This window comes from Brienomyrus brachyistius, chromosome 1, assembly GCF_023856365.1.
Source record: "Brienomyrus brachyistius isolate T26 chromosome 1, BBRACH_0.4, whole genome shotgun sequence".
NCBI lineage: Eukaryota > Metazoa > Chordata > Actinopteri > Osteoglossiformes > Mormyridae > Brienomyrus > Brienomyrus brachyistius.
In genome coordinates this window covers 30,304,118-30,330,059 of record NC_064533.1, presented here as the reverse complement: position 1 = coordinate 30,330,059, position 25,942 = coordinate 30,304,118, and the positions used below count along the sequence as shown (strand labels likewise).

Genomic DNA, 25,942 nt, shown 5'->3' with positions numbered 1-25,942 from the left:
GTTTCTCATACATACTTAACAGCCGATTTCAAGTTTACATTTTATATGTACACTACTGTGACTAGCTAAACTAACGGGGGGTACATAAAAGTATATTTCTACGCTATTGCTTTAGAAGGAAAAACGGTTTCTGGGGTAAAATGAATGCCAGTTCTGAGCCAAATTGTGCGTTGCGCCTTTAAGACTGTTGATTCATTCAGAGTGGGACTGGTTTCAAATGACGCCATCCTTTTATTTTTATCCCGATGACCTCATCTCTTGGTTGAAGTTTAGTGATCAGTAAACCTTTTTTCCTTTCAGTTTATTATTTTTTTTTGTATATTCATTTTTGTTTATTTGCCCCCCTCCCGACCATAAGGACGCGATGAGGAGACGCACTTTGGAGGCCGCCGGGCTTTTACAGTAAGTTTCCTCTGATCTACAGCATGACAAAGTCGTACTTTGCCGAGGGGCCTCGCATGTGTCCCGGCTGGGAGATCGGGGTAATATAGTGTCCCATCTCGGGCGATCGGATCGATGCCTTTAATTGTGCGGGATACATAACAATAACCGCCTGACACCGCGCCGGCGGTGGAAATAGAAAGCAGTTCGGGGCTTCATGTAGAGAAACTGCTGGTAAAATGTTAATCTGAAAATCATCCAGCGTCTCCAGAAAACAACTTTTTAACCTCATTGAAGGTGATTTTGGTCGTTTTATTTTGCGCATGTGAAATGAAAGAATAATCGAAAATGGTTTATTTGTGTAAGATTTCACGTTTGTATCGGACAGAGGACTGGGATAAAATGTGTCCGTGTGGGCTTAACAGGAATTAAACTCGACGGATTTCCGAATTACAGTACCGATGCTAATAAATCACATTAATGCTGTTGATTGTTGTGTTCCAGAAAATGTGAACACTTTTTAAAAACACTTTTGGAACACTTAAAAAAAACAATTTAAAAGGAAGAAATACCTACGCGCCACATGGGAGCTTTTTTACGTTAGAATGTGATGCCAGTTACAAACTTTTATCCCAGCACGACCATCCATACATTATCAGCTTACCTGTGCAATATAACTTCGTTTGTTCCACTTAAACAGTCGCCTGCTCTTGAGTTAGACAAAATGCGAATATCATGGGCGAAATTCAGCGTACAAACATATGACCGCTGAAACTGACCTTTTTTTTTTTTTTTAATAATTACATAAAATTTAGTTTAAACATACAAATATATTCAGTGAAGGACGACTAATATATGAGTATTGTGAACAGATTTAAATAATTTGGAATGAATGTAAGTTGTAGGTATATCGGGAAATGGAGGGAAGTATGAAAAATTATTTATTAAAATAACTTTATAACATATTGATTGGTGTTATGGGAGATGAATCATTTAATATACTTAAATATGTTTGAATGATATTTCATATAATTAAATATTAATATAATTTAATTACATTAAATGACTGTGAGACTCATTAAAGGGAGGACTTTATATGCAAGCAGATATTTATTGACATTAATGCCTTGGGGGGGCAACAGACACGAGTCACAGATTGCCGGTCGAGGTGTGGGAACTTTTCTGCTGCCATTCACGGCGCCTTTCCTGGTGATGTGCGCGTGTGTCAGGATGGTGTCATGCGCCGCGTGCATGCGCCGTCTAAATAAGCGTCTGACTCGCGCTAAATGATCGCGGAGCAGCTGGGAGGCTGAGCGAACACGCCGCACATGTCCTTATGGAGCTGTTTGTTTCTGTCTTACTCCTTTACTGTTTTGTTTGTTGGCGATAATGGGACGTAATGTGCCCTAAATATCTGCATCTGATACTTTTCTGTAAAATGTCTCGTTTAGACCAGGAAATAATTATATATTGTTTCTCAAAGTGTTTAGGACATTTCTTCTTCTTCTTCTTCTTCTTCTTCTTCTTCTTCTTCTTCTTCTTCTTCTTCTTCTTCTTCTTCTTCTTCACCATGTTTGCGTAAATTTTGTGTAACTGGGCCTTTTTGCTGTAGTTTTATTTCCATTCCTAAGACCCCTCTTCACACATCAATATCCTTGGATCGATAGGCACAGCTGCAGTAGCCTCATTTGATGTTTGACTTGTTGAGGTTGGAAAGAACATGCGCTTTGGTCTGGAAACCGTCCATGAGTAAAACGCAGGAATAGATAGAACAGCCAGAACCATAAACAGATCTTTTTCAGTTTCTCATAAAAAAAAAAAACAAAAAAAAAACAAAGAAGTTTAACGTCATCTTTTAAAACGATATAATAATAAATTTCTTTGTGGGGAGGGACAGTCCTCACGGTATTTTCAAAGCCGCCCGAGACCACGGAAATGTATTTCTCTGCTAAATTTCCACCATGATTTAGCTGTAAACAAGACACGGGGAAATGGCAAAGCTTCCTCCGAGGAGACGTCTTATCGGCAGCATATCAGACTGACCGAGAGTCTGCAGAAATCCCTGACATTGGGGTGCATCGCTCCCTCCCCCAGAGAATCGGAAAACGCAGCCCCTCTGTTCACAGGCTTGGCTTCAAGTGAAAGAGCACTTCCTAAGTTAAACGTGCGTGTGTGTATATATATATATATATTTTTTTTTTTTTAATTTTTTTTTCTAGTGCACCAATGTGATATTCTTATATAATCCTCTGGCTGCTGTACCAAACTGACTGACGGGATGTGTCCTAAAGTGGCTCGCCCCCATATCCTGCCAGGTGACAGCGAGACCCTGGGCTTCCTGCCTGGATTCCCGCCGTCTTGCTTAACGGATGACGCTGCTCACAATACACATTTATTTTTTACCATTACGATTATTTTATTGGTAATGTCAGACTGCCTGGCAATGAGCTGTTCAGCTTTGAACGAGTAGTGAGACGTTTCTAGCATGTTTATTTTGGTCTTTATGATGGCCTTAGGTGACAGCCAGCTTTGACAGCTTTTAAAGGTGAATTATCTGGGCTTGGAATGAAGCTGGCTGTCATTCAGTATGTGTGTGCAGCTTTTAATCATTTTTATTTCATAAGTCTCCCATGTGTATAACATGTATGACTTTATGTGTGTCTGAGAGGTCCGTTTCCAGAAATGTGTGATGTTCAAAGCAAAACCTGGTTAAAATCAGGGTAACAGAGTTGTGATACAGTGTTTAGGATGTGTGCCACTGTCTAGAACAGAGCATAGTGTATGTACTGTTTCTGTTATACGCAATATATATGATTTATATCGATTAATCTAAATATCTGTGAACAAATTAATCAAACAGATTCCAGCCCTGGTAATTCTTGAGTAATCCATTGATGTTGTCTTCATGCGTACTTGATTTGCCAAACCGAGATATATTTTCCATAGTTTTTTATGGTTCAAAGTTTGATACCCATTAAACACCACTGTCATGGAGACAATCGTAATATACATCACACGCCAAACTTATGATTGGTGTTGTTATCTTTATGTTTGTGCTTCAGATAAGCGAGAGCTGTACTTCAGTAAGAGTTCTGTCTGATAAATATGGCTTTATCTCTTGTTTAAGAACTACTGCTGCATTGGGGCTGGTGTACAGGAAGTGACCGATGTGACATGGTTGTGTTTGCGTCCCCTTTGGGTCGAATGAAGCCTCATTAGTTATTGGATGTTAGCAGATGCTTCAGCTTTTTTTGGGGCCTTGGGGGGGGGGGGGGGTCTTTATGCACTGAATACTTGTGAAAATGTAATTACGTAGTTTGTTTATGATCAAGTTTGCTTTGTTTGTTTATCCGTACTGATTTTTCGGCGGTTATTCTTAGCCTGTCCGGATGGCTGATGAGTGCCAAGGAGGACATCCAGACAGTGGATGCTTGCCGCCTGTAAAGTCTAACTTTGTCCACCGAGGACACGTGAGGTTCCAGTGCCCCCCCCCCCCCCCCCCAGGGGGATCGGATTCCCTCTGATTTAGAGAGGGAACCGTGTTTGGCAGTCGAGCGTCTGCTGGAGCTGTTCGGATTCAGGTGGGGAGCAGGAAGGAGCGCTGGTGTCTTAGCGGATTAGTAAGTGTGCGGACGCCCTCATCTCCGAGCTGATGTCCCTGCTATATTAATACACTTTTGGGTGGGATATATATTTTTTTTCTTCAAATCGGGTTACAGGTTTATTGGTGTAGTAAGTATTTTTTGTGGGAAATCCGTGAAGTTTACAGCTTAATATTTCACCACCTGTGTGTGTGTGTGTGTGTGTGTGCGATGTCACACGGGTTTTTGTCTGTTTGCTCTACTTTCCTCCCGCAATCCAACAGAAGCGATTTGTTAAATTTGTGCCTCTAAAGTAATTGTGTTTGTGTGTCATCCTGTCCACTGTCTACTTCAGCCCCCCAGTACCCTGTGCTAGACATGAGATTGAAAGATGGACACATGGTTAGTTTAGTATTTCTCTGAGCTGAATTAATGGCTACTCTGTGTGTCTTGTGTCTGTAGCATGTTTAACGTACCACATACACTCAGTGTCCTTTCTTTCTTCCACCAACACCTTATGTTGTCCTGAATATACCGTCAACTATACATGTGTAAATATCTTAGTTCGTAACATTATTTTGTTTTTCTTGTAAGGTGAAGTTCAGATCTCTTGTATTTGTGATACACACTGCCTTTGATATCTAACATTTAGGAAGAGTCTGTACATCTCTGCAGTACCTTTGGCTCAGCCCCAAGGTTGGCTTCTGCATCTGTTGTATCGCACTGAGCTGTTTCATGTTTCTTTGTGACAATTTGCCCACATTTCTCATGTCCTGCACTGCGTCATGTCAGCTGTTTTAACGGCACAGTGTAAACTGTACAGGAACTGAACATAAATTGTTCATGTCTTATCCTGCAGTTTTTGTAGCAGATTCTACACTCTCCTCTTTTTCTCCTTATTCATTGGCTGTATTGCCTCCCAAAACCCAGAACTTCTTTAGAAATGGCCAGTTATTCAGCTTTTTTTTACTTTGCTTTTTTTTTTTTTTTTTTTGGGGGGGGGGGGGTTACATGTACCTCTCAATCTGTGTAATTTTCATGAGAGCGACACTCATACTGTGACGCTGCACCGTCAGGCCTGTAACCTGGTGTTTCCATTCCTCATCTCCAGGCCACGCCCCTCGCCACATCACCTCCCTTAACGTTCACGTTAACAGTAGCTGCCTTCATTTTGGCCCTTAAGCCTTGAGGTGTCCTTGCAGGTAGAGCTCACCATGGCTCTCGCCTCTGATGGGAGGGGGAGATCGCTTGGAGCGGGATGTGGAAGTGGTTCTTATTTTTAGGATCCCGTGGAGAAATGAGAAATGCATTTGAAACATGCACATGCAGTATCGTATGACCCCCCCCCACCCCCCAAAGAAAACAGCCGCATTTAGGAAATTTGCCGCCCTTCTTGGTGGAAATCCATCCACGGAGCCCCCCAGGCATTGGCACAGGAGGCCGGTGTGGGGTCCGGTTTGGCCCGGAGCACGTCAGTTCTGAGTTGGGATGGCGCTGTTCTCTCATCCCGCCACTTCTCAGCTTCTGGACTCGCTGTTGCCAACGGCGGTCCGAAGGATGGCAGCTTGGGACCTGTGTGGCAATCTGCCAGAACCTTCTGGACGTAACCCTCATCCGCACTGAACAATGTTGCTAATGTTCTGCTGTCACGGAAATCCTGCCCGAGGTCGGACACGCGGAGCCTCCTCAGCTCTTTCTTAACATATAACATTCTTTTGCTTCCCTACCGTGAACATTTAATCTATTCAGAGTCATCCATTAGCATTTTAAGAATTACCGATACATCAAATCTGTATAATACTTGCTTCTTCTCTCGTTAAGAGTTTCATGAAGGTTGGGAGAGAGTCTGGAGACCTAAGGAACTTGGTTTAAAACGACATGTTCAGGTATCCAGAAAGTTCTGTGTGTCGTAACCCTGACCTGAATTACTGCAGTTACACACGTCTGTGTATGTCATTACCATGTGGAAACCATTATTGATAATTATGACTGCTTTTCTTCATGCTAGCAAAAGGTACACTCTCCTGTAGCAGAGTATTGCTTATTGCTGATTATTTGAGCAGGTTTTCCATTTACTAATAATTATGCATCATTTGCTGCTTTTAAGAAGTTTGGCAACAGAACTGAAATGTCGTCCATCATTGTGACACAGAAAAATGCGTATTTCTGAGTGTTTGTTCACTGTGGACGCCTGCCACGAAATTTCAGTCCTTACATTCATTCTCAGTTTCGTTTTCAGTCACTTGTGTATTATGAATCATTTATGTACGTATATGACCATGAAACATCTCTGAACATAAATATGGGCAACCTTTGAACTTTTATCCCGTTTGCTTGGCGGTTGGTTCTGTAATTAACTAGTGAGAATTTTCTTTGTGGTACAGGTTACCTTATTTACCTGGCTAGCTGGTTTAACAGGATTAAACAAGCCTTGTTTGCTTAAACTGTACACACATAAAGTTGATACTTGGTATTAAGAAGGAACTTACCTGATAAAAGGGTAACTTTATTGTAGATGTAACATTTAATGCATTGTGTCTATGTATCTACTAGTGCCAGTTACTGTGTATCAGCTGCTATTGAAATTATGCCCTTATACTAATGTAGTATTCATGAGTATTCCATTCTCAAGGATACAATAATATATATATATGCAGCTGGATATATGAACGGAGTATTAATGATCTCACATGCATTTGACTTTAGTCATCATGATATCATTTTTTGGGCAAAGTAGAGTATTTGTCTTTCTACTTGTCAGCATTATGAATAGTGGTGTTCATGATTTAATTATGAGTATAAATCCGCATGTCTCCATAAGCTGTAGGGCTGTAGATCTCTGTGGATTTAGTCTCGCTCTGATTGTACAGTCACAGTTCAGCCCAGAGCCTGTTTTGCACCCATGTTCCGCCCCTCCAATCACGCATTTATTATTATTTTCTAAGTGCTTCAGAATCGACAGGCCTGTCAGGGCTGTCTCTTGGCCAGACGTGTGGAGACGCTTTGGACGCGGCCCATGTATGCAGGCAGATTGTGTTACCGCTCCTTCTGGCAGGGCCAGCACACATGCTCATTGGACAGGACTTTTTTTTTCTGATGTCTCAGGATTGCTGTTAACCATTAACTGTCATTTGACTTCATGTCTTTGTTGGACTGTAAACGTTCGTATGATTCTGCTCTTGTTTTCTGCATATGATTAATTCACCTATCTTGGTGTGAAAGACAATCATTTTAGTGGTGATAGTCAATAAACTGTCCATTACTGCTGCAAAAATTCTTCTTCTTCTTCTTGTACTGGATAATTTGCCATGGAATTATTGTGGATGGGTGGGTAACGCTGTCGCCTGGCACCTCCAGGGTTGAGCTTCAGTTCCCGTTCCTGCCTCTTGCATGTGTTTGTTTCAGACAGCTCGCCTTAGGTATTATGCATATTGATTTCAGGGAGATGGAAATTTGCTGACCGTGAGCTGGGGTGCTCACAGTAAAATTTGCGAAAGGGGAGGTTGGAGGTTGTGGCGGTAATAGTTGCTGAACTTCTTGCCAGCAAATTTCTGGGATATTGCACGTCTTTCATGGGTGTCAGGGAACTGCTGTCGGCCCGGGGGGGGGGGGGAAGGCGGGGGGTTTCCTGGGGGGGTTTCTCTGGAGTTTCCTTCAGATATTTTGGTTCCCCCCCTCAGTCTGTAGTGAAGTGTATTGGTGTCTCTGAATAGTAATGTGTCTTTGAATCTATGTGCCTTCCCTCCCACCCAGAATGTCTCCCTCCTTCAATCCTGTGGTTCCCAGCACAGGATTCAAGTCCACTATGACTCTGCACAGTATAAGTGCCTTTAGAATGATAATGATGCAAAAACATGATCTGGAGGTCCTTCTCCCACCTTCACACACTGTTACCCTTCTGTACCTGGTGTCCTTTTTCCAGGTTTGATCAGTCTGTGTTCACAAGGGCTTTGGATCACTGTAATCTGATTTATATTCCTGCTTTTTTCAGACCCCCTACCTAGTTTCACACATATTAGGCACAACAGGCCATTAAACCGCTGCTGTTAATGTGAAGGTGCGGTTTCTGGCTGCCTGGGTTATTGTGTTCTGGAAGGTTCTAATTCCTCTCTGTCAGGTTAAGTCGCCACCATTCATGGTGGTCCTAGCCTGAATCTTCTGTTTGGTTTGTTGATTTTTTATTTTTTTTTAATCCCTCCAACTTTAAGGCATTTTCACTTAAATATGACAGTTAAAATTATTCATACAGACAATAATTGGTCGGTTTAATGTCGATGACCGAGAGCCTGCAAATGTCTGTTTCTTTGCCAGTGGAAAACAGCCACCCATGAGTAGCTTTCTTACGCTGTTAATAATATGAGACAACCTGTATAGCCATGGCGAGGCACCAGAGAGGGTAGCCATGATGCCAGGGGGGCCATTGGCTGCTCCTTACATTACATTTGGAATCCTTCAGTAACAGTCTGCATTCATAACTGGCGAACACTGACAACCCCTTGTGTGGTCAGATGTCCACGTTCTGTGTACACATGGGCTGCTTTTTTTGCGGGGGGGGGGGGGGGGGAGATCGTGGATGACAGGCTGCAGGCAGCTTCCTACACATAGTCATGCTCAATGTCAGGTAGAGGAGCTCATCAAACTCTAATGAGGACACGTGGACTCCAGTGCAGCTCCTACGTAACACACACATATATATATGTGTGTTTGTATGTGTATATATATATATATATAGTACTATGTATGTATATCATATTTTGACTATCTGAAGATGGGTATTCTAATTCCATTCTGTTTTTCACTTTCAGGACATTATTAAAAAGATCAATTGACACATTCAGCACTTCATTATAAAATAGGCTTTGTGTTAATGACTTTGCCCAACTGTAGGCTAATGTGTTCTAAGCATGTCTTAGGTAGGCTAGACTGTGATGTTTATCTGTATATGTTTTTGTACATTTCAGCTATTTATGTTACACATACCAATAGAATTCATGGTTTTATCTCTGACTTGATGAAGCTAGTCCAGGGGAGGGTCTTCTACACATGACCAACACACTCTCATCCCTTCCTGTTCTGACTCCGGGCCTTAGGGATACACTCTTCCATCATCCAAACCTGACAGCCTTTTTCTAGCCTATTCCAAGCCTTATTAGCGAAACTCGAGCCGCACAGAGATTGATTAGGTGCATTCCCAACATACCGGAATCTCTTTGGAATATGACTGGCCAAGGTAGTTTTCGAAACCTTGAGGTACCCGAGTGAGAATGCGGATTTTATTATCTCTGGCAATCATGAGGCCTGACCTGGCTGCACAAGGTTTTATCGGGCACTGTGGGTGGTCCGAGGGGGATTTCTGCCCCCACGCGCACACCCCTACTTTTCAGCGAGGGCCGGGGGATTTCCGAGCCGTCAGTCGGCCGCGTGACTCAGCCGTCGCTCGCCTCATACCTGCCCCGCCATCACGAGCTGCCACCGGCTGTTTCTGTGCTCCAGAGTGCTTTGATTTGAGGATGTGGTGAAACAAATGTCAGGCATGTCAATGCAATCTCTTATTTGGTTTCCTTTTGAATATGCCCCAGAAAAATCCGGTGGGGGGGGCAGGGGGGGGGGGGTACATGCATTTTTAGGATAGCTTCTAACATAATTAATTTGTTTTGTTGTGTATTTTATCTCTGTATTCTGTAATTTCCGGGGAAGCAGAAAATTATTTACGTACATTGACGACCTCAGTCACTCTGGTTGATATTCAGAAAATGGGGATAACGTGTGTATGTTTATTTGCTGCCCCCCTGCAGATAACCACTCGAGCATGAAGAGCTGGGGGTTTGGGATGATGTCATCTCCATAGAGCTCAGGGAAGAAAAGCCCTCCTTTGTGCAAGCCCCCGTCAGCGCGAAAGAGTTCCCGCTTCCCCTGCACGAGCCTCCTCTCCCAGCAGCATCTGGACGCTGCGGACTTGAGACCTAGGCGCGCGCACACACAGACACGCACGCACGCACGGACACACGGACACTGAGAGGACCAGCAGTTTGGGGTCTGCTCCTCTCTCGGTAAGACTGCTAGACATCACCCACAGGACGACTTGCCCAGCCAAGAAAATGTGGTGCTTTTCCCCCTGAGGACCCTCCTGTGGGGGCGAGGACGTAGGGGTGATGTCGGGGCATCCCGTGGGAGGAGGTGTGCGGCCCATTGGGCCGGAGGGCCTGGTGGCCCTGCTGGAGGGCAGGCTGGACAGCGTGCTGCTCATAGATAGCCGGCCGTTCGTGGACTATAACACCTGGCACATCCTGGAGGCCGTCAACGTCAACTGCTCCAAGCTGGTGAAGAGGAGGCTGCAGCAGGACAAAGTGCAGATCACAGAGCTCATCCAGCACTCAGCCAAGAAGAAGGTATGGCGTGCTGGGGCGAAGGTCTGGGCACTGGGCTGGGATTTGGGGCACGATGGGGTCATAGCAGGGGATGGGGACAGGTCCACTGGGGTGGATCAATGATTAGCGGATTGATTGGGAAGGAGGAAGAAAGTTCCAGAACTGGGCCTCCTCCTGATGATACATCTGGGCTGTGTTTGGAGTTTGGCGTGTCTGAGACATGCTGTTTTGCTTTAATGGTGAAAAAAGAGAGCATGCAGCTAAGTAGGTAGCTGGGGGACGTCACCAGCCAACTGTTGCTCAATGGTGGTATATTCACGGTTACATAACGGCGGCTCGGCAGCTCTGAGCGGGGGAGTGCGGTTTCCATGAGCTGAGCCGTGAATGCAGACACGTGTTAGTCGGCCAGAGAAGCTGAGCAGCACCTCCATCACCTGCACTCGCCAGTCTGGCTGGGATGGTCTCACAGGGCTGGAGTGCCGGAGTGAGGAGCTCATGATCGCCGTCTGTCTCTTAGCGGATTGTGTGCCTGTGCGTGTGTGTGTGTGTGTGTGTGTGTGTGTTTGTGCTTGTGTGTGTTTGTGTGTGTGTGTGCATGTGTGTGCGTGTTTGTGTGTGTGTGTGCGTGTGTGTGCCTGTGTGTGTGCGTGTGTGTGTGTGCCTGTGTGTGTGCGTGTGTGACTGTGCCTGTGTGTGCCTGTGTGTGTGTGTGTGTGTGCCTGTGTGTGTTTGTGTGTGTGTGTGCCTGTGTGTGTGTGTGCCTGAGTGTGTGTGTGTGTTTCTGTGTGTGTTTGTGTGTGTGTGTGCCTGTGTGTGTGTGTGCCTGTGTGTGTGTGTGCCTGAGTGTATGTGTGTGTGCGTGTGTGTGTGTTTGTGTGTGTGTGTTCATGCAAGGTTAGAGGTTCTGCTGCTTCCACTAAAACGGGTGACATCTGTGTTTACTGTTAAGACAAGAATATTATTATTTTTTATTGTATTTTTTTGTCCACACATTACTGTGGTTGTGGTTTGAGGGGAGGCATTTTTGGGAGAGATAGTAACTCTTCAAAAACAGACTTTTTAGGAAATTTCAAGTTTTTCTTTTTAAAGAAACAGTGCAGCTTATTTTTTTGCCATCTGTTGACATTATGCTTTAGGTTTTGTTACCGGGTCCTTTGGAATTATTCATCGCGTCGAACTGCCTGTTAACAGGAAGTGCCCATGGAAAGAGAGACCTGTGTGTGTGGGTGGGTAGGTGGGTGATTGCTGAGATTGTTTCGATCTGGGCCATGCCTGGAGCTCTGTCTTTGCTCAGCTCTGGTTTACGCAGCCGAGGTCTCCGGCCTAAGCAAGGACCCTTGACCGGGCTGCTTGTTTTACTACCTGTTTCCTTTGTCCAGCTGGAGCCCCAGCGGGGGCAGGAGGTGGTGGTCTACGATCAGAGCTCCCGGGACCCCAGTGCTCTGTCCTCAGAGGCTTTCATCTCTGTGCTCCTGTCCAAACTGGAGCAGAACTTCCCTTCTGTGCACCTACTCTCAGGTACAGCTTCCGAACAGGCCGTGGGAACGAAGCCATCATACCTCTTAGATGGTGTTTCTCATCCCAGCCCCTGGGGACCCCCAGGTTCCTCCCAGTTCCCTGCCAGTCTACATTTTTGCTCTCTCCCAGCTCCCTACGGGCATCTGGGGGTCCTCAAGGATTGCTTTGCTCTAAGACATTCCCCAAAGATGAGATCAAATCTAAACACGTCTATCCATCTCTGTGGTCTCCAGTTAAAGCATGTCCTTGACTGAGACTCGACAGAAAGTTATAAATAATGTTGCAAACGGTCAGCAACACGGTTCACCCTGAAAGCCCTTTCAAATGGCTTTCGTGTGTGTTCATAATTTGTCACCATTACGTCACAGTTACATAACCGTTAAATAACAGGGTACAGTCCTCCTGCATCTGGCGGCCAGGGTCCCTTTGGGGGGGTTTACTTTCCCAGAGCCCAGATCCGTTTGTCGGTGGTAATGACGGCGCCGTTTACCTGTCTCTGAGGACGGACTGACTGACTGACTGGGCCCTAGCCTCCCGGGAACAGCTCTGAGACGCCGATTTAACGGTGGCCCTCACATGTTAAAGCTACACTGTCTTGGATCACTTCCAGGAGGTTTGTCAGGCGGAGAGCTTACTGAATCCATGTGGGTTTTCAGTGAACAGAAAAACTCCATAAACCACTCGATTTTTTTGTGCTTGTCCACATTTTCTGTTGTTATTACTTTCAAATGAACTCCATGTTGTGAACCTTCTGTGGTTTGTTTAAACAGTGATGTGTAATCTCTCAAATTGTAAGGCTGTTATGCACTCAGTTTTGTTCATTCAACTGCAATCTTAGGTTTGCATGGAAGTTTTCTTGTTTGATGACCAAAAACCTCAGGATAGGTTAAGTAAAAAGTGTAAATAGGTGTATATTTAATTCTGATGAAGTTCTTTGTTCCATTAAGTCAGTGGTTCTCAAAGTCGGTCCTCAGGCCCCACTGCCCTGCTTGTTTCCCAACTATCCCTACCCCACACACTGCTGATTACCTGGATCAGGTGTGTTCAGTCAATCAGAAGCTGAAAGACAGCTGGAACTTGTGTGTGGGGCAGGGATAGCAGGAAAACAAGCAGGGCATTGGGTCCCGAGGACCGAGTTTGAGAACCACTGCATTAAGTGGTGTTTCTCTATTATGGGAAGCAGATTTAATTGGTCTGATGTTCAGATGTTCAGACTGGTATCCTTCTTTCACTTGTCCTTCTTGACCAATAAGCAGTTCAGCCTCATACCCAGTCATTCCGTTCAGCTGGAGAACTCAGTGAGCACTGCTGGTTTGTGGTCTGTCAGTGGGCAAAGTTTTTTTTGGGTAGATGTCTCATAAGAGCATTAAAGTAAAGTTAACTCTTATAACTAGTATATGATCTTTCTTGTCTTAGCATAACTGTTGCAAAATACTGTTGCTGACATTGATATTCTTGAGTAGTAATTTGGTCGTGAAAAGTATCTTAATCTTAGGGGATCATTATGCGTTATTATTGTGAATGTGTGTTGTACTTTATTAATGTGAGAGTGTGAGAGTTCAGTTGAACATTTTCTGTAAAAATGAACTAGCAACAAAAAGTTGAAGAACATGATTACAGAGTACATGACAAACTTGCTAAGTTTCAGCAATCATCCTGTACATATGCTCTGTTAGCTTATTTTCAGTACTGTAAGTATCACATCACCGTTCATCCTCTTGACATTTAGTGATGCCTCTGTTCTCTATCTCCCTTTGCCATTGAACAGATGCTATGCAGCCACATACAATTAGGAACTTCTCTTTCACCCTGAGGTGTTCTCATTGATCCAGTGAAACCTATGCGGTCTCTGACAATAATGCTTTGGAAAAAATGTCTGGATGCATTTTGCATGCCTTAATCTCAGATATAAAAAGCATAATTCTATAACTGAAAAGCAAATATTATGCTCATAATACGGAAGAAACACATCTCACCCAAAATGTGACTCAGGTCGGCAACACTGCTTATTTTTCACGTTTAACGGCGTTGTTTAATCAGGTTCGTGGTGTTAAAGTTTCCAACGCTACCATCTCCCTGCAAAACACTCATATTGCATAAATTACATTTCGCAGTCTTGCCCTTTTCGTCTTTGAGTTTCATGTAACTCCACACTGCCGCCCTGCTGACAGGGCTCACACACAGCAGAAGTTCCTGTGTGGGAACGTGATGCATCTGCGTATGGCATGCCGCAAGTTTTTACAAGCATTTTCGTGATGTTTAATGAAGTGGGGTACATTTTTATTCCTCCCTGATATCCAATCCAGTAATTTAGTCCAGGATTGGATCGATACCGATACTGAATATGGGATTGATGCATCTCTAACACTGAAACTCCTGCTCTGTTCAGCTACCACTTGTCTCCAGAGTGGAGTGTTTGAAACTCTTTGACAGCAGTTCTTCCACAAAGCAGTGGGATGCCTGATATGCGAGGGATGTTTGCACATCTGATGTGTGACGCTTCTGGGAAGGTTGCGGCTTTTGTCAGTTTTTGTAATTGAGAAACAGTGAGACAATGCTGGCCTGAAAACAGATGGGATTCATCACTTTGTGTCTAATTATAAGCTGCAATCATAAAGAAACGTTGTAGGATAAATAAATTTTCAGTCTCCCTTTGATCTTAACAGGAAATTCTTATGTGTGGGAATGTGTATGTGATCAAAGAAAAGGATGAATGTATAGTCATATGAAAGATCAGGGATCATGGATATCAGTAGGTCACGGCTAATGACCGTGTTTCTTGGACAGGTGGCTTTGCAGAGTTCTCACACCTCTTCCCGGGCCTCTGTGAGGGCAAGTCAGCGCTGGTGCCCTCCTGCATCTCCCAGCCGTGCCTGCCTGTGGCCAACGTGGGCCCCACCAGAATCCTGCCCCATCTTTACTTGGGCTGCCAACGTGACGTACTCAATAAGGTGGGGAAATGAGCTGCCGCACGGTCACCCGAGGATGTTGCGCCGACATGTGAAGTCCTGACCTGCTCTCGCTAACCTTTCCATCACAGGAGCTGATGCAACAGAATGACATCGCCTATGTCCTCAATGCCAGTAACACGTGCCCAAAGCCCGACTTCATTCCTGAGTCACACTTCCTGCGTGTGCCTGTCAATGACAGCTTCTGCGAGAAGATCCTACCCTGGCTCGACAAGTCTGTGGAATTTATAGGTCAGTCGTCTTCACTGAGAGTACAGCCGAGGATTTGATGGGCTAGGTCAAAATTTGTGACCATTGACATCTTCATCACCATGGATTTTGGTCTATTACAGAGTCTTTTGGCTTTATTTTTGGGAAAGCTGTTAATGGGTAGTTACCCACTTTTGTCTTCTAGAGAAAGCAAAAGCCTCCAATGCCAGAGTCCTGGTCCACTGCCTTGCAGGAATCTCACGGTCGGCCACCATAGCCATTGCGTACATCATGAAGAGGATGGACATGTCTTTGGATGAGGCATATAGGTTCGATTCAAACAATGTATCTCATAGGTTATAGGCAATCTGTCTCGGTCATGTACCACAATATAAGAATTAGTTGGGTCTTTGTAGACGTAACTAAAGGCTGATCTGGGGGGTTGGAGTTCCTCACTTCTTTAAATGAGGATCTCAGAACATAGAGATTCTCTTTCATTGAATGAACTAAAATTCTCCAGTCCCAGGTGTCACAGAAATTAGTTGAACAACTTCAATGTCTCTGGTAGTCTAATCACATTTATGTTGTCCTCCTAGGTTTGTGAAGGAGAAAAGGCCCACCATTTCCCCAAATTTCAATTTCCTGGGTCAGCTCCTAGATTTTGAGAAGAAGATCAAGTCTCCCCCTGGGCAACTCACAACTAAGCTGAAGCTGATGCATCCAGACAAGATGAGCGATTCCCTCTCGGGACCAGAGGGAGGAGTCATTTGCGGATCCCTGGGGCTACCTTTAGCATGTAGCCATTTAAGGGAAAGCAGTGACCCTCAGCAGCCAGAAACTCTGACCCTGCCCTGCATCCTGGCAGATGCCCTGTCTCCGTGCAGGGCAGGGGAGAGGACCCTAGCACAGGGCTTGGAGAGCTTGCATCTGGGGTCAACCCTTGATGGCACAGAGGAAAACGCCAAACTTAAACGCTCCTTTTCCCTGGACATTAAGTCCTATGGGGGTTCTGGCACTAGCCTGCTGGGTCTTGGCCCAGCTGAGGATGCTAGCGAGTTCTACAAGTCCTCTGCCTTCAAGGAATCAGCAAGTAAGCCCTGCCAGTTCTCTCCCGTGGAAGAGGTGTCCGAGCAGTCCACCCCCGAACAGAGTCCTGACAGAGAGAAGGTGGATGCTGTCGTCCAGAGTATAGATCCAGGCAGCATCAGCACCATCTCTTGCCCCAGCACTGGCATAAACTCCAGCCCCAGGCATTCAAGTCGGTGTGAGCATCCACCCCAAACACAACATCACTCCTTGTACCGCAGTGGCAGCATGGAGGACAGCCCCAAGGCCACCAACTTCCTGTTTGGTCTCTCGAGCAGCCAGCAGCACCTAGCCAAGCCAGGCTTGGGGGCAGCCCTTAAGGGCTGGCACTCGGACATCCTTGCCCCAGCCGCTACCGCCTCCCCGTCACTGGCGGGCAGCTGGTACTTCTCAGAGTCCACCCGCTTCTACTCCGCTTCCGCCGTGTTCAGTGGAGGCGGAGCAGGCTTCTCTGCCTACGGCTGCAGTGCCGGCTTGGAGGCGGTGCGGCGGCGGCAAAAGAACGGGGACCGTGGCGACTCACGCCGCAGCTGGCACGAAGAGAGCCCCTTTGAGAAGCAGCTGAAACGACGGAGCTGCCAGATGGAGTTTGGGGACGGTATGGCGGAGAGCCGATCCAGGGAGGAGCTGGGCAAGGTGGGCAGCCAGACCAGCTTCTCTGGCAGCATGGAGATCATTGAGGTGTCCTGAATGGGCTCCGGGTCTTAATGAGATCTTCGTTTAGTCCAACCCAAGTCGTGCTCCTTTGAAGTTCTTTCTGTGTAGGCAGTAACTGGGTTTCACCCTAGCTGAAGACTGAGTCTGCCCTTTCACTCATGGGTGAATGCTCCAAACCACTGCAGTCTGCTTCGAACTTTTATACATGATGCTGAAGCACAGAATCGAATGTGACTCTAGATGCAGCATTTCTTCCAACTGACTTCCGACGTGCCTAAGTAGCAAAACATCCAGTACCTCACAAAATCCAAATTTAGGCATTTCTTTTGTGTTTTTCTTTTTAGCTCAATGACGATTACAATCTCAGGTTTTTATTGCGGTCAGCAAAAAGAGATTTCTGCAGGTGCACAGTGGATGACGGAGACACCTAAGAAGACAGAAGTTAGAAGGACTCATGCGTTGCTCGTTTGCATGCAGAAGGACGGCTTTTTGAAAGTGGTCTGCAGAGCGTAGGGGTCTCGTTCAAAGACGGCATTGTGAAGCTGATTGTAGTGTCTCCCTGTACTGACTTGATCAGCAAAGGCAGCATTTAGCATGAGCTTTGTGATGAATAACAGAACCAATTTCCTGCTTTTGGTTATTCACGTTTGTTAATCTTTTTTTTTGTCTGCATAATGTAACATTGCACTATAACTGTCTGAATTATTGTTTTAATGTAGTCTAACTGTTAGGTGTTTGTTTTAAAAGCACTGGGTATCAGCTCTGATTCCAGCATATTTCTGCACTTCTGGGTGGGTAGAAGCCATTATTTTAACAGGTGTTTGGGAAATATTGAGGTCTTCTCTTCTTTAATGTTTGTATTCCTTTCCGCTATTTACTCTCAAAATATCTATCACAGACTGTTTAGTACTTGTACCATAAGTGCAAGAAACCAGTTCTTTGTGTGATCAGGAAGATTAATTGGGTAAGAACACAGTCTGGGTTGCAAATAGTACATATATGAAGGTTTGCTAGGGAAACTTTGGTCACATGACGTTTTTGAGCCATGAAAAATAGTTGTTAGACAGGCCACAGTTCAAGGTCTTCTGCATTTAGAAATACACTTTCTCATATGGAACAGGACAGTTAATTAATTAATGATTTCAATATTTGTGCAGCAAAATCTTTAGACCGTCCCCAATTCGTGACTGGGTTCCTTTTCGACAGACAAGCCATATGCATAAATGGACGAATGTCGGAACTGGATAATCTTTTAGGCTTCAGAATGGGAGTGGGGGATGTGTGTGAGGCTGGCAAGGCCGCACTATACTTTGTCGTGGTAACTATCGTATGGGTACAGCATGTAGTGTGCACTAGGTAGCGTAGTGCTGCTGGGGGAACAGCCGCCCAAAATGTGTTTTTACATACATTCACTTAATTTTTAAAGTAAAACTTCAGTCATATGTGCGACTTGTCGTAAGTCGCATAGGTTTTAAGTCAGGGACAGCATATATAAATATAATTTTTTTTAAAAGCCTGTGAAAAAAAAACTGGAAACACACTTGCTTTTTCATATCAGAGGTAATGACATATACACCCAAGCCATGGTCACTTTCCCAGGTCGACCAATCTTTGTGTTGAGCAACACCAGACTGTTGTTAATTAGCAATGATAGTATGACCACTTGTAGTATGTGTTTTCTAAGAATAACATCACCCATCTTCCAACCACTCCTGCTGTCCCAGGCAGCACAAGGCCAGGGCTCACCCTGAATGGGACGCTGATCCGTCACAGGGCACAAGGCCGGGGCCCGCCCTGAATGGGACGCTGATCCGTCACAGGGCACAAGGCCGGGGCCCGCCCTGAATGGGACGCTGATCCGTCACAGGGCACAAGGCCGGGGCCCGCCCTGAATGGGACGCTGATCCGTCACAGGGCACAAGGCCGGGGCCTGCCCTGAATGGGACGCTGATCCGTCACAGGGCACAAGGCCGGGGCCCGCCCTGAATGGGACGCTGATCCGTCACAGGGCACAAGGCCGGGCCGCGCCCTGTATGGGACGCTGATCTGTCACAGGGCACAAGGCCGTTGCTCGCTCTGAATGGGACGCTGATCCGTCATAAGGCACAAGGCCGTTGCTCGCTCAGAATGGGATGCTGATCCGTCACAGGACACACACACTCTCAGTTGTAGACTTTGGGCAATTTAAAGACACAGGTTAGACTATGTGCCTGTTGGCTCATGGGAGGGAACCCAAGCGATATAGGGAGAGCACGCCAACATCCCTAACCCTGGAGATGAGGCAAGAGTGCTGTCCGCTGAGCCACTGTGCCACCCTAGGAATACCATTATTTTATTATCATACCTTCACATAAAGTACGGAGTGATTAAAACTGCACTGATCTCACTAGTTACCATTCATAGTACTGTAACTACAGCATGAAACCTTAGAACTAAACCTGCAGGAGGCTTTTCTTGCTAGTAAACAGCCAAAGTCTCCCTTATGAGAAGCCTTGCTGTTATCTTGTGAACTGCTCAGCAGGACACAGTTTGGAACCGATCAGCTGGATTCTATGCAGTATTTGACAGGTTTTTGTATCTGTCCCCTTCCCCCCTTTTCCTTAATTTCTTCGGCAAAAAAATAACAGAGCTGGGATGCAGTGAGGGAGAGGGCAGCCCAGTTTGCTCAAGTATGTATACGGCAGAAATGGTTTTCTCTACCAGATTAGATTTCTCCAGGAAATTTGACTGTGAACATCAAGACTAAGGTGAAGTGATTGGAAGTGGTTATTTTGATGTATATATGCAAAATTAGTGTGGGGTGACCATGTTGAGAATGTTGAAGCTTGATATACAGTAGTATAGTTCCTGCCATTTTTAAATTTTTTTTTTAGTTCTCATACTTTTGGGTGGACAGGGGATTTGCGTCACATACCCTGTAAACACTGTTCCACAAGATATCCATCTATGCTGGAGCTGGCAGCCAGGACATGGTTTTGGTGCAGGAAAACCTTAAGATGGTGACTGGGTGTTGAATTTTAGGTCACAGAAGATGGATGTGTGCAGAGCAGAGGCCTTGTGAGGTTGTATAGGTTGAGCAAAGGACAGAGTTCATCACTTTTGGAATGTGAGGACCTGTTCACCAAAGTTGTGTGATGTCTTTCTTGACTTTTCCACACTGTATACTCTAGCTATGCTGATCTCAGGTTCTCGTTGAAATGCCTGCCTGAAAGACGCATTTGGAGCAACTAATAACACTTTTATTTTTTAAATAAACCATTTGAAATGGATCAGTAGATATAAGTGTATGACATTTAGAGGAGGGAACTTGCAGGAAATACCTTCAGATGAGCCCTAGAGATGATTTTCAAGCCTTTTCCCATTGCATGACTCCTCTGTGTCATTGCCACCTACTGCATTCTTCACTCCAGAGGTTCTTCAGCTGTGAAGGCTTTGTACGGCTGATTTTCAGTGGGTGATATTTTTCAGGTTCCAAGTGATGTTATTTACTAATGACTTGGGGAAGTTGTTACTGTCCTGTATCTAACAAGGGTTTGTTGCCTTCATAATCTATATAAGCCATTGCCAGGATATCGGTAAATTGTTTGCTGGCAGAATAGGTCTCGGGGGCATAAATCAGAGTGTATAGGAGGTAACATCATTGGTGCTACAGTATTAACAAAGCCGGGTTAGCAAGCAGTTGTGTGGTTTATTTATGGGGGGCCCAGTGACCTTCACTCAGTAAGGAAGGAGTTAGTTTGTCCAGAGCCATCTGGCATAAATAGCGTTTAACCACTTGAGCCATTCTGAGAAGAGAGGGATGGGTGGAGCTCCGGCATGGAGGATCGGGTGAGGGGTCAAGAGAGCTGAGCTTCAGCTACATGATCGACGAGAGCAGAGTGACGTACTGTAGCCCTGGAGATGGTGATCTCAGAGCCGTCTGTCCACTCCCATACCACTTCGGACCTTTCTAGTGCGTTTTATTCATGTCGCTTATATATTTCTCAGTTTTTTTTTTCTTTTTTACAAGGCTCTTAAGCTGTGAAAATATATGTGATATCACACTTGCATACACAGAAGCAGAGTTTATGGTGTGAGAGTTTGAGGTGTTTATTGCACAGGACTTTGGACAGCTCTGTTTTCTCTGGTATTTGATCAGTTCCTATTTAATTGTTGCCTGGTTGTCCAAAAGAACAAAATGTGTCCGCGTGTGTTTTATCATTTCATGAAAGTTGCCAAAAAAGAGTAGTTTGTCACATTGTAAAATTATGGGACATTAACTGACAGTGCGATATTAGTCTTCAAGATGGTACCTGTGGTAAAGTGTGAGAGAGTGGGGAGTGTAGGTGTGTTGTAATGGTTGAACATAGTTAGCTTTTTTTTGGCAGTGTTTATTTTAAAATGTTTTAATATGAAACTGCAGTAAGCATAGATGTATGCTGTCAAAAATAAAATCGGAAACGGTACTCAGTATATTGCATTATACTCTTTATATTATGCTGACGATGACGCATCCTTGAGGTATGACAGGTAAGTGTTTTTGTTTTTTAATATATTTCCTATTATATTTTACTTTTTAATAGTTTGTAATTGTGCATCAGTTGGGAGACATAACTGCTTAGCCCTTCTTGGAAAATGGACATTATAGGTGTTTGAGTGTACCTGCTGTATTTTCCAAAAGGGCAAAATTATTAGTAGAATAGTGATACTTTATTCATCCCTTTGGCGAGGGGGGGGTTCATCTACCCCGTCTTATTAATGAGACACACAGACACATACACGCAGGTGAGAGAAAGTTCTGGGGGTGCAGGGTCAGCCAGTCGATTGGCGTTATGGGCCTCAAAAATGCACAGTGTTGGCTTCAGTCTGCTGACCACAGGATTAACTTCAGCAAAATTCTGATCACAAGCACAGATGTTGTAGAAAAATTATAAATCCCCTCTAATAACTCCAGTGAAGCCACTTAGAATAAAACTCCGGAGCTCTCTGTTGGTGACCAAAGTTATCTCCTTTAATCGAGCAATTCCATCAAAACGCTCCCGTCACACTCTGGTACCAGGTACCAAGTACCCCTAGCACTGAGAGCAACCAGCTGATAAACCATAATTCTCAGTTCCAGATAAGGACTTCTAAGTCCTGATTGGTCACGAAACACCAACAGACCGAGCTCAAACGTATAACAAACACAATTCTCCCGCTCTATTGGTTCACCTGGCAGCAAGGTAAAATCCACCCATTATGCTTAGTTTACCAGAACATGTCTCAACTGATAGGCTTCTACTTGAGATATTTATATAGATATTGATTATATTGACATTGTAATCACTGTAAATATTTGGTTGTCCTTTGATTAATGATTGACGTATTGTCATTGTCACCTGCCCCAGTCTTAATGTCGATTCTCAGGTTTCTTCATAAAAAATCAGCCTCCCTCATGGTTTCTAGCTTCCATACATGACCAAGTTGTACGAACTCTATTTAGAGTACATTTGTGAAGGAGCTGCACCCCTTCAACTTCCACTTTAAGCCAAATTAAAATATTTCCTGAGGCTATACCAGAAATGATGACTAGCAGGAGGCGATGTTATTCAGGATTTTTTTGTTTTTAGACAGCAAGCTGATCAAACCAAACTGAGAGATCAGCCACATTAGTACATGTGATATTTAAAGTGACGAGCGTTTAGATGACCCATTTGATCAGATATGGCAGATCAGCGGGACAGTCATCTGCTGGTCTCCGCGGCGATTTCTGTGAGCCATGGACTGAGCAGCTGACAGCAGTTTAGCTGTGACATGCATGCATTCTTACATCTATGACACATTCCAGCCAATTCACATTTCATTTTCGCAGCACCATTTAAATGTGTAAATAACCAAATGACTCATAATTTATAAATATATGACAAGCAGTGGAAAAAGTGAAGAGGTGATAATAATCAGCTGGTGCTGGCATCTCTCTACCACAAAAACTTCCATTGTGACATCACATCCTTTGTGAGATGATTATCGATGTCAAATCTTACTCCTCTTCTTCCCTCTCGATTAAAGCTGGTTCTCAGGCAGCATTTGAAGTCAGCTCTGCAGTTAATCTCACCATATACTTCACAGAGGCTGACCTTATCCCCCAGGGATAGATATAGTCTGTCCGCAGGGAGAATGTATCCTTTCTAATAATACAGGGGGGAAAATACCGCGTAGCAGCAGTGGAAAGTGACACTTGATTGACAGGCAGGCCTTCTGGGTCTCAATGTTACCCTTCAGATCCAACTCCAGCAGTAGGTGCTCGTGGTCTTTTCAAAAACCAGGGATGCTGCTTTTTCTAATTCACTGAGAGATGATAATGAGTTTTTACACAAAGTGCTTCCCATGTCTAAACCTTTAAAAGATCACCCTAAAACTGATACAACATGAAGTCAGACTTCAGATCCTGATGGTAACTCCCTGGGCTCCGATAGTTGTAGTGCATTTCTGTCAATTGGCTCCATGGTAGTGTGAACAGGCTGGATTACCTTAGTTCCACATCGCACATTTCTCCTTCATTGTCACCGTCATGCCCGTGACCTTTGATAACGAGAGGTTACATATTAAATGGTAAGAGAAGAATAGCATATTTAGGTAGCTGGAATTAAGATATGTGCTGGGCTTTGTTGTAAAGGTTACTCTGTACCTCGACACCACGGTCACTGAAGCCAGCTCTGCTGATCCCTTGTTGGGCTTTTCAGTTGCTGATTGAATTCCCACAGTTCCAGGACTGGACCTGTTACCCTTCATTGTAAGGCTTCCACTTCTTTCCAGGATGTGGAAACCAAACTGTAGACACAATTAAAATGATGAACAGTATTAATATAACTGCCTCTACCTAATATTCTTCTTTAATGATGTAATGCCCCCTTCTACTTTCTTCAGAGCTGTGAATCCTGATGAACATTTTGACAGTCCCTTCCCCCCAGTCATTCACTGTGGAGACTCCAGTCTCTGCCCCTACTAGGGTGACGACCTAATTCATGTCAGGAGGGACTCTATTAGCTATGACATGGTTTGTAAACTACCATTTGAACCATTTCAATTAAAAAGATCTGTATTTCACTTAAGCACTCTTAAAACACTTAAGAGTTCTTGCTGTGTGCTGATTGGTCTCCTATAATCATGCATGTGTCACTAATGCTAATGTGACACAGCTGGATGAATCTTTCAATCAAAGAAACAAACCAGTCAGAGCACAAGATGAACCAAACAATTTAGCCAAGCACGTGAGTCTTTCAGTTTTATAGTAGTTTATAAAAGCTGAAGTAGCTCATAATGTCCCTTCTGACATGGAGCAGGTGTCACCCTGACCTAGCCCAGTGCTCACATAGCATTTTCACTTCCTTTGTGAGCATACTATCTTGGTCTATAGTAATAGACCAGAAGTCAAGCTGACATTAGGCCCGAGACCTCCTGGCCTATTCTGCTGAAGTGGTTGCCTATCAACATCAGTGCACGCTCCCTGGCACCGACATGGTGACCTCACTAAAGAGCAACTTCTCCACACGATGCCCACCCCCCCCCCCCCCCCCTTCCTTCACAGAAAGGATACATATTCATAGAACAACTTCTGAATTGCTGGAGTTCCCCTGAAATGAACTGAATAATGAGTCTAATTTTGTAGTTTTGCTATTAGTATTGCCAGTAAATACATTTTTGTTCTTGTTTTGAGTTTTTGTGGCTTGTCCACCAACTGTACGCAATGTGCAGGAATATTATGATTGTAACTGTTACGGTTATCTATTAGCTAAACAGAGATCAATGGAGTTCAAACATATGCCAGACTGATTCGGCGTTTACAGTGATTTCCTTTTTTTGCATTATCTTGAGAGGCAGGACGTAACAAAGCAAATAGCTGGCTTGGATGTGGCTCTTAGCCGTAACCCGTCTCCTTTGATCCTCCGAGTGCCCAGTCCACGTCATGCATCAGGAGACCCTTCCCATACCTGCCACTACCAGAAATAGATGCTGTTCTGCGGATGATTTCTGGCCTTTGTTCCATTGTGCTTTGATGTCCACCTCCTAACACCTAGGACCAGTGCCAGGGCCTTAAGAGGGAAGGAGAAGACAACTCTCAGGAGAAGACCATGTGGATGCCGCCTACATCCATACCACAAAGGCTAGCCACTGTACCTCCCGCTGTAAAATCTGTACAGCTCTGTTGTGGCTGTTGATAAACAGCCTCTGAAGACTTGCCACAGAGCTCAGTCATATTTCTCCATCCATCCATCCATACATCCATCCATCAGTTCTCGTCCCCTCATCTGGGTCAGGGTCACAGAGGTGTACATCTAACCAGAGATTCCCAGACCTCCCTCTCTCCAAGCACCTACTCCAGCTCCTCTACAGGGATTTCAAGGCGTTACTTGCCCAGCTGAGTGATACTATCTCTCCACCGTGTCCTGTGTCTGCTCCAAGGTCTCCTCCCAGTTGGATGTCCCCAAAACAACTCCCCAGGTAGGCCTCCAGGAGGCAGTCTACATAGATACCTGAATCACCTCAACAGGTTCCTTTATATTGTGGAAGAGCAGCGGCTCTACTTTGAGCCCCTCCAGAATGTCTATTCTCCTCACCCTATCTCTAAGGCTGAGCCAGACACCCCGCAGAGGAAAGTCATTTCTGCTGCTTGTATCCATGACTTTGTTGTACCGTCACTACCCTAATCATGTGACCATAGGTGAGGGTATGAACATAGATCAAATGGAAAATCGAAAGCTTCACCTTACGACTCAGCTCTTTCTTTACCTGACACACTGGTATAATATTCAAATATCTGCTGACGCTGCACCGATCCTTTTGTCGATCTCCGTCTCCATTCTTCTATCAATCATAAACTAGATCTGAGATATTTAAATTCCTAGACTTGAGTCAGTAACTGAACCCCAACCTGCAGGGGGCAATCCACCATGGCCTTCAACTTGGCAGCTTCATTATTGGTTGCAAACCACCCTAGTGCATGCTGGAAGTCAACTGGACCACTGTAGATCATTCAACCAGTTTCATTCATTTCATGAACCTTTATTTTACCAGGTAAAGCATTAAGAACAGTTTTGTATTTACAATGGCAACCTGGCATCAAATTCAAAAAGCAAAAATGTGATGCTGAGGTCACAGAACTCCACACCTTAACTGCACCTAGGAATCTTGTTCATAAAAAATATGAACAGAATCAGAGAAAGATGACAGCCCA

The 25,942-nt window shown here is 44.7% G+C and overlaps 1 protein-coding gene across 2 annotated transcripts; it reads left to right on the top strand.

Annotated features, from left to right (window-relative positions):
- Window positions 1-21,201, top strand: dusp16 (dual specificity phosphatase 16). 2 transcript variants are annotated; one of them, XM_049028201.1, is made up of 7 exons: window positions 1-402; window positions 9,758-10,351; window positions 11,710-11,848; window positions 14,636-14,799; window positions 14,889-15,048; window positions 15,212-15,335; window positions 15,603-21,201. In XM_049028201.1, the coding sequence occupies exons 2-7, from the start codon at window positions 10,115-10,117 to the stop codon at window positions 16,780-16,782; spliced, it is 2,004 nt and encodes a 667-aa protein (XP_048884158.1). In that variant the 5' UTR covers window positions 1-402; window positions 9,758-10,114; the 3' UTR covers window positions 16,783-21,201. The 2 variants fall into 2 exon arrangements, with proteins under 2 accessions (XP_048884158.1, XP_048884166.1); XM_049028209.1 differs by lacking the exon at window positions 1-402 and adding an exon at window positions 3,886-4,001.
- Window positions 21,202-25,942: the final 4,741 nt, after the last annotated feature.

What these genes read in the sequence shown, in the direction of transcription:
- dusp16 (XM_049028201.1), top strand. Translation starts at nt 10,115, where the DNA reads ATGTCGGGGCATCCCGTGGGAGGAGGTGTGCGGCCCATTGGGCCGGAG. An exon ending in TTCTGTGCACCTACTCTCAG is followed by an intron (nt 11,849 to 14,635) that starts GTACAGCTTCCG and finishes TTTCTTGGACAG; the next exon opens with GTGGCTTTGCAGAGTTCTCA. An exon ending in TCTTTGGATGAGGCATATAG is followed by an intron (nt 15,336 to 15,602) that starts GTTCGATTCAAA and finishes TTGTCCTCCTAG; the next exon opens with GTTTGTGAAGGAGAAAAGGC.